At 42.5% G+C, this 14,244-nt stretch overlaps 1 protein-coding gene across 2 annotated transcripts in view; it reads right to left on the bottom strand.

Annotated features, from left to right (window-relative positions):
- The window catches only part of CHRFAM7A (CHRNA7 (exons 5-10) and FAM7A (exons A-E) fusion), a 37,824-nt gene extending 35,558 nt beyond the window's left edge, over positions 1-2,266 (bottom strand). Inside the window, 2 exon segments of one of the 2 annotated variants that reach the window (NM_001323313.1) lie at positions 947-1,086; positions 2,189-2,266. In NM_001323313.1, coding sequence (NP_001310242.1) covers positions 947-1,086; positions 2,189-2,243 — 195 coding nt within the window. In that variant the 5' untranslated portion in view covers positions 2,244-2,266. 2 annotated transcript variants of the gene reach the window in all.
- Between the last annotated feature and the right edge of the window lie 11,978 nt (positions 2,267-14,244).

Genomic DNA, 14,244 nt, shown 5'->3' with positions numbered 1-14,244 from the left:
TTTCTGACTGACCATGAGAGGTGGTTCTTGAAAGGCACATAGGATCAAAAGCTACCTTTTGAATCATATTAGCCAAGACTGGCAGTCATTGATTACACCCAGATTGGCTAGTGATCTGTGGATGTTTTCCTTTCATTTAATATTTAATTTTTGTTTAACATTTCATTAAATTTGGCAACTCCAAAAGAAATTAATTCTGTGTCTTGAACTTTAGGCATCTAATGGGAAGATAATGGAATTTTGAGGTTAAGTATGTTTTTAAGACTTTAACTTCCTTATGAGTTATTGTAGCTAGTTGAATTCAGTAAAATAAAATACTGTAAACCCACTCATATGCTGAGTTGCATCTCTGTGCCACCGTGACAGAGTGAAGTTTAAATTAGTCATATTTGAACCAGAAAGATCCTACAGTGCATTGTACAAGTACAGGACAGGAATATCTATTGATATACCAGTCAAGTGTGGCTGTAAATACAGTAGCAATTTAAGTGTATAGAACATAGCAATCTTGTCTGCATACAAAAGGAAATAACAAAACTTGGATTTTGGCCAGGATTTCCTCTCTCCTCCATCTTCCAAAAGAGGCAGCTCTTAAGTGACCACCAGAAATTAAGAACTTTGGTTTTTCAGATCCCTCCCAGACCAAATTCCTTGTTGGTTCTAAGGACAGTTAAGGATTTGAAAGACAGAGTGTGTATTTTGAACTCCTCTTGAAATATTTTCTACTGCTAAAAATGTTGGGAATTTCTGACAAGAGCTCTAAGAAAGAGGTAAATTGTACTTCTAAGTTTCATTTTTTAAAAACGCAGACAAAATTTGGCATTGTGTCTTGAATTAGTTGTGCTTCCCAATTTCTTGTTATCTTCCTTTGCTATCTGAGATGTCCCTTCTAGGAAGGAAAAAAAAATCCACCCTTTGATACAGTTTCCTAGAAGGTTAGACTTACCACATCCATGATCTGCATGAGGCTGAGAGTGAAATACACAGTGAGTGGCTGGGAATCATTTGCAACTGGTCGCTCCAATGGATTGTAATTTTTCAGCAGCTCCTTGTAAAGCTTCCTTTGGAACTCTCCTTGCAGGGACTCTTTGGGCACAGGAATAAAAAGATAAATAATAAGGATTCTACATCAGAAAAAGCTCAGGCATGCTTTTTCACTCCTATCATATATTATGCATCTATTATTACACCTGCTGCACTCCCAGAGAAAAATGTCACTGTATTTCAAATAGTTCATTAGCTATTACAGCAAAATCCTAATCACAGATGTTCATCCCAGCCTGTAAGGGGGATTACCTCTTTGATCATTTCTTGACTGGCCAGGAGTGATACGTTCTAAATGCTAACGATGCTTTCTCAATGTACACACCCTTCGGTCCAGCAAGAAGTAACAAAGAGAAAATACAGTACCTGTGACTGGACACCTGTCCTGGCATAGTTATAACCAGAAAAGCAGAACAGAGATACAGCAGAGGGCATCAGCAAAACAATGGGAGAAAAATGGCCACAGGTTAGAACACTGCTCTCAGGCTGCTTCAGACAGAGAACTCTTCTGGGCAAGTACACTCCGATTTGTTCTCTGCTCATGCTGTTATAAACAAAGTGGGTTACGGGGTTCCTGGCAGAGATTATAGCCACTGCATTAATATACATACTAATATTTGGGGATTTATGTCCTTTATACACTTAAAATCCAGGGAGGATGCTTACTCTGCCGTCTTTCTGTGGAGAAAAGGAGCAGGTCTACATGAATGGAGCAGAGTAGACCAGGGACAGAGGCAGTTTTCAAATGAAGGGGAATATGCGACAGGGTAGGAACAGGTGCTTTGGATGTAAGTCCTACCTGTCCCACTCCAGACGGACTTCCCTCTTCCCAATTTTCTAGTCTTCAACTCCCCCCACAAAAAGCCGCAGCCTCTGCTCTGGGACAACCACCGTTTAGTCCCTCGACAGAGTTCGCTCCCCCATCCCCACCGTCCTTCTCCCGCGTCCCTTCCCGGCAGGTCCCAGCTCTGGCCAGCCCACAGTGCGGCCCGGGACGGGGGCGAGCCCCGCAGCAGCGGCGAGGCTGGGAGAGGGCAGAAGGGGACGGCCGGGGCCGGAGAGCCGCCGTGCCGGGGAGGACCCGGGGCTGCCGTCCCCGCCCGACCCACCTGCCCCGGGTGCCCGCGGGGCCGGCAGCACTCACCACGGACGAGCCCCGCCGCTGCCAGCAGCCACACCGCCAGCTCCTGGAGGCCCATCCCGGGAGAGCCGGCACCGCGAGGGACGCACACGCCAACAGCAGCGGTGGCTTCTCCAGCCGCCGAGCCCCGCCAGCCCCGAGCCGCCGACGGGAACTGCTGGGAACCTCTGGGAACCTCTGGGAACCGCCGGCGCCCCGGGCACCTCCGGCAGCTCGGCCCCTTCCTGCGCCCGTACCGGAGCTCGCCCTACGGCGCCGCCGGCCCGGGCGGAGCGGAGGGATGCTGACGGCCCGCCTCCCCGCCCTGCCTCTCGCCTGATGGATTTCCCTCCCTTCCCTAATCCTCGAGCGTCTCCGGGCCGGAGGGGAGGGAGCGGAGCCGCTGGCACGCTGCTGCGGCAGCCGGAGCGATGCGGTGCGGCTGGGCGAGGGGCCCCGGCATTATAGAGCCGAGAGCGGGGGCGGCCCCCTCCCCTGGCGGGCAGCCGCGCCCGCCCGCAGCCGCTGCCCTCCCCGAGCCCGCAGCGGCACCGCGGGGTGGGAGCACCGGCTGCTCGGGGACAGCAGGACAGGGGAGCACCGGCTGCTCGGGGACAGCAGGACAGGGGAGGGGAGCCGGCCCGATCCCCTCGGGCAGCACACCCTGCCCGCGCTGCCCCAAAAGCCAAAGTGCATCAGCCACACTCAAGCCCCCCACCGCTCCCCGGCCCTCCTCGGCACAGGTCATTCATTCTCCTTCACCATCGGCAGCATGCTGCTGTTGTGGGAGGCGTGAATCAGCCCAAAGGGCAGCAGAGTGCCCCGGGCAGGATAACCCCTGCCGGGGGAGGGCAGCACAAGGGGAAGGCAGCCAGGGCACGGACCAGGGCAGGGCTTGGCTTAGGTCACAGCTGGGGGGAGAGCAATGGCCACAATGATGTTGCACACGTGGCTATTAAATCCCCAGCAGAGATGCAGGGCTTGGGGCTCAGGTGCTGGATGTTTTGTCTAGATATGGGAATAAAAGCCATGGCCGAGGGGCATTGTGTTTAGTGCTTGACAAACACGTGACAGTAAAACGGTGGCTGAGCTCCTGCCTGGTACAGGTATAATGAACCACAGTTGGAAAGCAGGCCTAGAAAATTCAATTCATTTTGTTGATTGTTTCCCATCTGCAACTCTAAGAGCAATTTTGAGACCATGGATGAGTTATTTCTTTCAGTCCAAATCCCTGCCCTTCAAATCCAGTTGCTACATTAAATGAATGTCCTAGGCAGCTGCGCTGTAAAAAGAATGTTATTGAAGAATGTCATCATTTGCAAGGGGTAGCTAAGTGCTTGTTTTTCAAATGACGAACAAGCAGCAGTTTATTTAGCCCATGTTAATTCTTGGCTTTAAAAATCCAGGTTATCTGTATTGGCTTAAGCACTGACCTAATTTATGTAGCAACTGTTTAAGTATTTTTAAATGTTGAGCACAAAAGCAGATGCATCTTGGGGCAACCTGAGTAGTTCAGCAATTGGGACATCATGTGTTCCAGCTGTCACTTACAGCAGGACTGAAACCTTCCACTTTTCAAATGAGCCAACATGCCAGACAACTTTACCAAGGGGTAGTAGAAACCAGCAAGTGGTAAAGCTAACTCTCCAAAAGCCAAGTAATAGCTGGTGGTTTTTTGGGTTTCAGCTGTTTTTTTTTTTCATGAGATACTGACCTTTTCGACCAGCAGACAAGAGTGAGTTGCTAGGGAAGCTCTGTGTTATTCACAGAAAAAACAATTGTTGTTATTCATTTGTACTTCAACCTTCCCATGGCAGTGCTCTTAGTATCTGGATTTTTGCCCTGTCTCATTTTGGAAAGAAGAGTAATTTTCTTTCCTCCTTCTACTGTTATCCACTGCTGTTTTGGCACAGGTGCCCCAGATATTTTTGGGTGTTCAGTAAACAACATGAATTGTTCAGGCAAGAAATTAGGAGAGAAAATCTACAGTTCATGGCTGACCTCTACTGTTGGTTCATTTTTTTGCTTTACACTTCGCTTTGTTGACAACTGCCTCAGCCCTCTGTGATGAAAACAGGGTCAGCGCTGCACAGCCCAAGGTCTCAAAAGGCAAACCTTTCCAGGGATGGTGCTGAAACCCCAAATTCCTGTAGTATAAGTGAGGAAATAATATTTTTTTAACCATTTCTTTGATAAATTGTGATTTATATTTTGTTTGTCGCAGTCTCATTTTCATCTGATGTTAGCAAATTAAATTTTATAGGCACTTCAGGAATTCTTTTGATATTCTTTAATAGCGATCAGCACCTTAACTCCTTGATTAAATCATGTTCAATCAGGGGCATTCTTACTAAAGGTTTTACTTTTCAAGTCAGAAATTCTGCTGTGAATGCATACAAATGGCAGGAAAAGGTCTTACCTGCTTTCTCTAGACATCCTGGCTAATAAAAGTTAATTTCACAAACATTTATAGATACTGTGTAGATACTAGCAAAGAAACATTTAAAAACAGTATACTGAATCCTCTAAAAGCCTTTATTTATGGCACTGGTTATCTCTGTGGAATTTGGTGTTCACAACTTAAAAGCAAGTGGTACAGTCTGTGGCCAGCAGAAGCTTTCTTTGCCTGCAGGGCCCACCGGAGACAACACCTACTCCCCTCTGAGCTTTGATGCTTCTCTCTCTGCTGTCCAGCCAGGTGATTTGGAGGCAGCTGTTTCCCCTCCCTAGATAACTTCTTAGACACAGTGATGAATGTGAGTTCACTTTACAGTTACAGGCTGTAGCAATCATTGTGGGTCTCCCAGCACATCTTCCACAGTTGGGTGTTTGCCAGAGTATAAAGAAGCCCATAATGTCTGCTTGTTTCTCACATACATAGGATATAATTAGAGACAGCCAATTGTGTGTGTCTGTTTGTGAATAACCAATTGCTCAAGGACACAACATTATGCACAGATCATGTCACATATGTCAAGGTCAGGTATAGAAAGTATGTGTGGTAATAGTGTGCATCCAGTACCGGTGTGCTATTGCTTCTTTAGCTGATAAGCAGTGAAGTAAATATGTCAATGTACAAAAGGCTTCACTCAAGTGCTGTTTCAGGTCTATTTTGAGTCTGAGAGAGGCACAGGGCTACTAGAGAAACAGCTACAGGATTCTGAATTAGTGTGTCTATAGAAGTGACCCCCATCATGACTGTAAGATGATTGTTTATACCCAAAGACCATCCTCCTAGTTCATTTTACAAGGCTCATCTCATGCGGTGGTCAGTGAAAAGAGCCAGGGACTGAAGAATATTCAGAATGACTCACGCAGTCATTACAAGAAGTTGCAGTTGCCCAAGGTTTATAATATCCCAGAACAAAATTGTGCATCTTTCTGGTGTGACAGAAGATGATAAAATAAACCTGAGAAGAGGCTGATAGTGAAGAAGTGACCATCTTGTACTGTATCCATGTACAGTGACTGCAGCACTTAGTGACTTCGATCTAATTATTGTGTAGCTGCAATGACCTGGGGCTCCATATCAGAAAATATTCTACTTTTCCTTCATTTTCATTCTATTTACAGAAATAGGTAAAATAGGCTAGGATTTTAAATGGTACCTAACACTACATGTTAATTCTTGAATGTTCTTTGAATTAAATGATCTCTTTATTTGTTAGCTGCCTTTTTTTTTTTTTTTGGTAGTCCTGGTAATTGCATGCCATGTTATTAGTTATTCTCTGTTGTTTACTTTGCCCAATGAGTAGTCTCAGGGATTGAGAAAATACATGTGACAAGCTTGATTTTTTTCTGTAAAATGTCCTGAAATATTATGTGGTTCTTCCTTGCAGGAGGTAGAAAGTAGTCTTGATGTTGAGTTTTCCATGGAAGAATGAATTAGTCATCTGAAATAGAGTTAATTTTGTGATTGAACTTTATATTCTCTACAGGCTAATTTGAACAGTGGTTCACAAAGGTAGTGTCTTCCCCAAATTCTTAGTTCCTACACCAGTATGTGATTTCCAGAAAATGATCCATGCCCCCAATTGTCATCTGTTGGGAAGGATAAAGAAGAGCACAGACTATTCTGTTGTTTAAATATAACAAAGCTGCTGCCCTGCCACTTTGTAAAAAGTAATTACAGAGAGTGTTTCTGAACAGTGCTCAGATGTGAATAATAAGGATTTGTCAAATTTGCCTAATGACTGCGTAACTAATGAGTAAGACCTGTGGTCATTTCTGTAATGCAAACATTTTTCTAAATTCATACTTGTCTTTTATTACTGTTAGCATACACTCACATTAAAGTGTGAGCATATTAAACAACAATGGCAGCACCACTGTGTTTCTGGGAATGAACCATCTCAAATGCTTTAACTATAGATCTTTCTCAGAATATCTATCCTACAGGTGCTTTTCTCTGTCCAAAGAAATATCACATGTTTTTACTGACATCAGGCTCAGCACATTTGCACTTTAATTTCTGTATAAGGAATTATTGTTCCTCTCATATCAGCCTCTGTCAGGTCCTTCTGATGCATTTTGTAATTCCAGGGCTTGGCATTCATTTCTCTCTGACATACAAGTCACATTACAGAGTTGCTTTGCCATCTTTTTGGATGAGTATGAACAACAGAAAGTTGACAAAACTGCTTTTCTTCACCCTGGTTAATTTTAAACAACTACATAATTTAGGGTTCAGAGAAGCTAATTAAAGTTGGCAGGAAATCTGCATTTTAAGCCTACAGCTTTAACAGATCCTCATCTATAAGCATCTGAAGATCAGCCTTATTTATCTTGTCCTAAAGCAACACACTAGAAATTTTTCTTTCCTGAAAAAATTGCCGTCTGCTACAATTTCAATAACTAACATATATTCCACAGAAATGGTCACTGGGTCTGAAAAGACCATTCTAATAAGGCTTTTTGACCATAAAGCTAAGCTCAACCCTTTTCAAAGACAGAATGTTGTAGTAAAACTGAGAGCAAATTCATTTAAACTTTGGACTTATATTTGAGGCAGGGGACGAGCCAAATTTATACAGGCAAGATTTCTAAAAGGAAAACTAGTCAGGGTGCTAGCTACATGTCTAGCTACATCTGCTAGAAAATACTGAATTTTGGCCTTTAGAATCCTAATGGTTAAGTTTCAGTCCATCAGAGACATACATTTTTAATATGGCTTTGGGGAGAAAGATTTTTTTTTATTTTGTCTTGGAATGCATGGGTTACAAATTTACAGCTGTATTTCTTACCTTGCACAAAACTGTATTTCTTACCTTGCCTAAAACTAGCACTTCCTAACTTCTCCTGCAAAGTCTCAGTATTGCTACTGAGGACATCAGTCCAGTCTTTGTATGATTTATTGTAACCAATCACTGATGAAGTTGATGTTCTTCAAGCTTGTGCAACAACAAACACCACATATCATCCTCTATTTGAAATGAGATCTTGTGCTTTCTCTAATTGCCCCTCTACACTGGCACAACACACTGAGAGAAGCAGCAGGGCTACAAAAGGCAAATGCCCCAGTGAGTCACTGGAGACAGGCAGAAATTCAAAGAGGAATCCAGAGAGGAATTCAGAGAGGAATTCATTGCTCTCAGCACTGGAGTGGCAGCCAGTCATGGCTCGGTGCAAAATGCTGTCTCCAGCTGGTGACAGTCCTTCATGGAAACTGTTGCAAATGGGAGCATTCAGAGAATGGAAACAAAAATGAATAATTTTTGTTTCAGAACAAAGCATATTTGGAGGCTGTGGATCCTTTAGAGACAGGCAGATCTTCAAAATGAGATTCCTTACTGGACTCAAAGGAACTCTCAGAGCAGCTGCTAGATTGTTTCATTGGTGAAGAGCTGTGGACCTCTGGAGGAGGAACTGAAACTATTTTAAATATAGGGTTTGATGGAAAATTCACGACAAACAATTCAAAACACTAGATATGATCTGTTTTATCTGAATCCCTTATAGAAATACACATTCCATTGGTGTGTTTCTGGAGTGCTGAAGATGGGTTGTGGGTTTGCCATGCTCAGGAATGGAGGCCGTGTTTTTCCGCATGGGCAGCGCAGCACGGAGCAGCCGTGCTCTGATTTCCCAAACACAGCAAATGTGAGCAGCAGAAAGCGCCTGCTGGCTCCTAAGGCTTGCAGGAATGGCCAAGTGTGTGGGAGTAGCAGATCCCTCTTCCAGCTGGGCTTCTGATGTTATTGTTTGTGACACAGTCAGCGGGACTTCTCCCTGCCCATTGCTGGTTTCAAAGCCCAGGCGGTCTCCGCACTACATCAGCGGCAAAGCCAGGAGTGGAGGTGGGTGTCGCAGTGTCAGGAGCGTGGCTCAGGGAACACTGCTGTCAGGGAAGGGACACAGCACTGCTCAAGCCCCCAGTGCCCAGCACTCCCCCAACACGAGCCCCTGCTGATCAGCCAGAGATGGGGGCTGGTGAACTTGGCTGGATGAATATCTTGTAATCACATATTTAAGTAGGATATAGGAAACACAGCCCTTGGTCATCTGTGATTCATCAGCACTGGAGAACCTGACAGAGTAAGACCAAGTAACAGCCCCAGCACAGATGTCTGAGGAACCATTTCATGAGCCAGCTGGGGGTGAGCAACCACAACAGACACGCACAGAGGGAAGACTTTTCCAGTATTAGATCTGCCTTTGATTCTGGTGATAGTTAGCTCTCAAAATAAAACTTCTCTCTTTTCCAGTAACATCAAAAGGGTTTTTGTTAGTCATGAGTGAATGCAAATTGCTTTCAGTGTATTTTTCTTGAACTAGATTTAAAAGACCACAGATAGTTCATACATTTATTATGGACAATTTTTTTCTAAAATGTCTTTTTGTTATGACAGAGAGGATAAAAAAAGGGAGAATGGGGACAGAGAGGGAGGAAGCAACTGTCTGGTTTGTTCAATGCCTTTAATTAGGTAGGAGGATTTTTCAAGCTTGGATAAGCTTTCAGGTATTTGCTTAAGCATTTGTTTTGTGGGAGAAATTGTAGACCACTGATTATTTTAATGACTAATTAGAATTTTTAAAAAAATATTATAAAAATAAAGTTAAAATCCAACTTAAAATTTGCCTACCAACTAGACCAACATATTTGGAATGTCTTTTTATGTTCAGAGAGAATTTTGCCTCACACAGCTCAAGGAGTATCTTTTTCTGCACATCTTGCTAGTTCAGATTGGTCTAGAGTTTGATCTGTTTGCTATGCTATGAGAGCATGAGAAAAATTATCATGGTTACCTGAGCCAAGCAAATAAAAAAAGAACCTTACAGCAGCTTTCTATTTTCACATTTCAAGTTCATTTTTAACCACAGATATTTGGATATCCCGATACCTTTTAATGAAATCAAACTTTCAGGGATTTGTCCGGTTTTGCTCTCTACATAGAATATCTACTTACCTAAAACTGTGTTTCTGCTTTTGCTAATTTACATAAGTAAATCTTAATTTTTAATTGAAGCTATTACTCCTATTAAATCTTTTGGGATGCATAAATAAAAATTCCATGGGTCTCTTTAGTGGCTGTAATTCAAGGCTATCTTTTTATCATGGTCAAAATTGTTCTTCTGGATTCCTGGTTAATTATGAAGATAATGCAATGTGGCAGGTCAGAGGCAACAATGACATTGCTAATGCCAGGCTGTAAGTAACTGAGATGGCTTGAATATTTTGAGTAATAATTTAATTTATCTGTTTGTTGATGGATTGTCTGTGGTACTGATTTTTGTAATGCAAAAATGTCAATGCTTTCATGATGACGATCGTAAGAAAATGTTAGTACATTTTTTAAAAGCCCTGCAGTGATTTAGAGCCTATGTCATGCTTGTTAAAGAGATCCTGATCAGCTGAGAGCTTCAGTCTTAAAGTTGAATGCCTAAAAGTGGGTTTTCTTAGCAGGTGGCTGCATTTTATTCTTGCCAATAAAATAAATAATAAATTGCCAAACTGCATTGGAAAATTTTATCCTACCATTGGTACTAATTTTAATTTTTCAAGTTCAGCTATTGTGTAACAGAGACATTGAAGCTGTTGATTTTGAAGGTGTGAATGTCCAAGTCCAGAAATGCACAGTTGGAAGTGTTACAAGGCCAGTTTCCCCTGCTTTCCCTGGCAGAGGGAGCTCAGCTGAGCAGGCACTGGGGAAGCCAGGCATTGCCTGGGGCAGAGAGCTCGGGGCTCTCTGGTGACAGAGACCTGGCAGCATCACCCTGGTGTTCACTGCTCAGCCTGCCAGGGACACTCTGCTGCTCACTGCTCACCTGTCCTGGAGCTGGCAGCCCAGGAAATCAAATCCTTCTGGGCCTCACACAGGTCCTGAGCTGCTCTACGTTTGCTCCTGCCTTTTAATCCTGGTGTACAGTTTGTGTGGTTGGTGCATTGTATTGCCAGATTCAGCCCCAAATTCCAATTTCATTGAAGCATTTTCTCAGTTGTGAAGAGGAAGTGACAGGATTCCTTCAGGAGGAAGGAAAAATAGAGTTGTTCTGTGAATGTGGAAGTGCCCAGGTGATAAAGGGCAGGATGCTGACAGGTTTCCTACCTGAGGGAGATTGACTGGGTTTTAGGATTAAGGACAGGAACAGAAGAGACAGAGTTGCCCTCTTGAAGCATGGGCTTTATTAGTGTTGGTTCTTTTTATATTTATATTCAATTTGTTTTCCCTTTTTGAGTTGAACTGGTATCTGCTTAGCTAATATGGCTTATCTTTAGTGAAAGGATTAACTGAATTTGGGTTAAACTTTAGTGATGTTTGTTATGTTAGGAAAGTAAGTAATTGCAGAACTGCTGGTTTCAGGGTTCTTTTCCCTCTTTTGTTTTAATCCCATCTGGGAATTCATAGAGCATCTTATTGTTGGTGTTAGCACATACTCAGGTTAATAATTTAGGAAATATACTCCTGTAATTCATAAACCAGTGAGCATTATTGAGATATTTTCAATGCATCAAATTTCTTCCACAGGGACCATGAAGAAAACTAGAATGTCCTTGTCAAAGATGGGGCTGAGACACAAATCAAGTGGGAAGAAGATGACAGCCAGGTAAGATTTGATTTTTTCCTCTTTGAACATCTTGCTAGAGCCACATGATTCTAGAGAATCTTCCTTTAGGAAAATTCTATTAAATTGAAACAAAATAGGATTGAAATAAAGTTTGGTAAAATATTTACCATAGCTCTGCTTCTCAATCTCCTCTTCATTACTTTAATGATCAGGAACTAAGAAAAGGAATCCAGATTCATTCCAAGCTGTGGTAATAAGCTGTGAGCTCCCCAGTTTCATTAAGGTGCCTGGTAGGTACACGTGGAAAACTTGGAGTAGGCTCTTAGAAAAGCATTTTGTGGGTGGAGAGCCAAGGCAGAGTGCTGAAGAAATTCTGGGAATACATGCAGGACTTCAGCGTGCTCCTCTCTCTTCATTTGTGCCAAAGGCATCCATGCCCTGTCTGTCTGGAGTGCCTCATAGAAATGGATTCAAAATTCACTAGGAAAAACGAGTATGCTTGTTTAAATTGGTGCTTGCATTACTGATGGAATTAAGTCTTTATAACAAGGCATGTTTATGTGCATGGCATAATCTATCACTAGTTGAAGTATATGATCATGGAATCATGGAATATCCTGAGCTGGAGGGACCCACTGGATCATCAAGTTCAGCTCCTGGCCCTGCACAGAACTACCCCAGGAGTCCCCATGGGTCTGAGAGCATTGTCCAAATGCTTCTGGAACTCTGGCAGGCTTGGTGCTGTGACCACTTCCCTGGGGAGCCTCTTCAGTGCCCAACCATCCCCGGGTGAATGATGATATTGCAAAAGCATTGTTATTTCTAACTGCAGATTAGCCTATGTACAATCCATTTCCTGACTTTCTGGATGAATTCTGTAAGGTTAAGCATCTGGGACAGAAGCATTCCCCTTCCTTAATGCTTTCTTAAGACAGACCAAAGAACCTGTTCTTTCTAAAAGCAGAAAAATGATCACTGTCTTTAAAAAACATTATTTTCTCCTGGGAGAAAGTTTTATTCATCACAAATTGTTTTTTTTTTTCCCTTATAATAGGGTGTTATTTATAAAAGTTCTTGAAGTGAATCACAGGATTCTGAACTTTGAAACTCTCTGCAAACAGCAATGAAACTTGCCTTAAGTGTAAATGAGCAGCGATTTAAATATTAACTATCAGTTTATATTTCACATTGCTTCCCACATACTCATTTATAAAACTGTCAAGATGCAAGCTTTGTATAAATAGCATTTACTTATTGCCATGGTTTAATTGAAAGTTTGGTGTTTGAGGATGGTTAACGCTGGTATGCAGGAACTGGGAATGACTGTAGCACTTGCTGTGTCATAGCTCCACTGTGTAGCTTGAGAGATGACTAAAATTAACGGTGTGCCATTCCTCTACCTTGAATTGTTATACTCCCTATCTAACAGGGATATTGTAAAACTGATAATAGTTTTATAGTACAGCAAAATTGTATTGTGTGTTTAGACATAACTAGAGTGCAGCAAGAACATGTTTACAGAGTTCTTCAGTTTCCAGGAATTTGGAACCATCAGATTCCACTGTGGGTGAATTAAAGATAGTGACTAACCAGAATCCATTAACATACAAATTAAATTGCCTTGAGTAAAGGAAAAAAAATTAGAAAGAATGACTGTTACTTGTCTGGAGCACTATTTTGCAGTATTTTTTTATCAGTACCTACCAAACTGGGGCCATTAATGTCTCTCATACCTTCTTTTTTTTTTTTTTTTACCTTGTGCAGAGATAGGGATTTGACTAATTGTTACAAGAAACCTTAGGGGGAATAAAACATGTTCTGGGACTATGGGGTGTTGGCCAATAGTATAATTAAAACCAGAGTTACAGAAAGATATCTGACAGCCCAGGTGAGCCAAGTATTTAAAATATGTTTTGTGCTTGTGAAAACCAGGTTCATCATACACAAAGTGGTAAATTTGTTTAGATGCAAAATATAAAATGTATTTTAGATGCCACATGTAAATATGTGTAGACATTTCAGTGTTAACCACTATATGCTTCTGTGAGCCAGAGTTGAGTACATATAAGAGTTGAAGCTATTAATCATTTGCAATTAGTCACAGTCATACCACATGGCCAGAGAGCCAGACCCTCTGCCAATGTTCCTTCAGGCCTCCCTTGTGCTGCTGCCTGCTCATGAAGCAAAAGGCTCTCAAGTGAGCATTTCTGGGTGCTTTACTTATTTATCCTTCTACTTCTGAATGACAATTAAAATATCTTCTCACTGAAAACCTGCTGTTCTGTTCCTAAAGCCATAATATTCCCTTGAGCTTTCCAGATGCAAGCACAGATGATTATCTCAGGGCACAAGTGACTCCATTCCTGTCCCTGTCACATAAATCTTGCCTTGAATCCTCAGATGTTCCCCTGTAGCTCACCGAGGACTCTTTGGAGCCAAGGACAGGCAGGAGGAGCTTCACAGCCAACATTAAATGTATGAGGTGTTTTGGTCTCTGCCTGGCCTTTGCTCTTGTGTGTCAGAGAGATGTCTTATCTGTGGAGTTTCTCCTACTTTAGTGTGCTTACTGGGAGCCAAGCTGTAGTAGTGCAAGGGAAGGAGGACTTTTTGCCCTGCTGTGGTGTCTGCCATGTGGAGCTCTTATCCATTTGTGTCAGGGAGTGCCAGCCTATCCCCAGAAGACTTTGTGGAGATTCACTCTTAACTGAATCTCTGTGTTCGCCCTGGTTAATGAATTTGTCTTAACAAGTGCTGTCCATAAGGCATAATCTTTTGACTTAGTGAAATAATTTGTATGACTTTCCCTGGGGCTTCCTACCTGCTGAAATCCTTTCAGAGCTGTCAGTTCTTGCAGACATATAGCTTGCCTGCCTGCCTTTGCCTGACAAGAATAGTGACATCAGGTGCCAGTGGGGCCTCAGGAACAGAATAATACTAAATTTCTTTGTCCCTTTTTACCTTTTTTTTTTTTCTTTTTTTTTTTTTTTTAATCTAACATGGTGTGGAAGTTATTGCAATCTGGGCAGCCTTATAAATGTAAATAATTCATTTACCATTAGGTATTTTACTGAAAT

Source organism: Pseudopodoces humilis, chromosome 16 (assembly GCF_049639895.1).
Source record: "Pseudopodoces humilis isolate 2021_Gansu_Grassland_sample_001 chromosome 16, ASM4963989v1, whole genome shotgun sequence".
Taxonomy (NCBI): Eukaryota; Metazoa; Chordata; class Aves; order Passeriformes; family Paridae; genus Pseudopodoces; species Pseudopodoces humilis.
The sequence above is the reverse complement of the archived record's forward strand: the minus strand, read 5'-3'. Positions and strand labels throughout refer to the sequence as shown.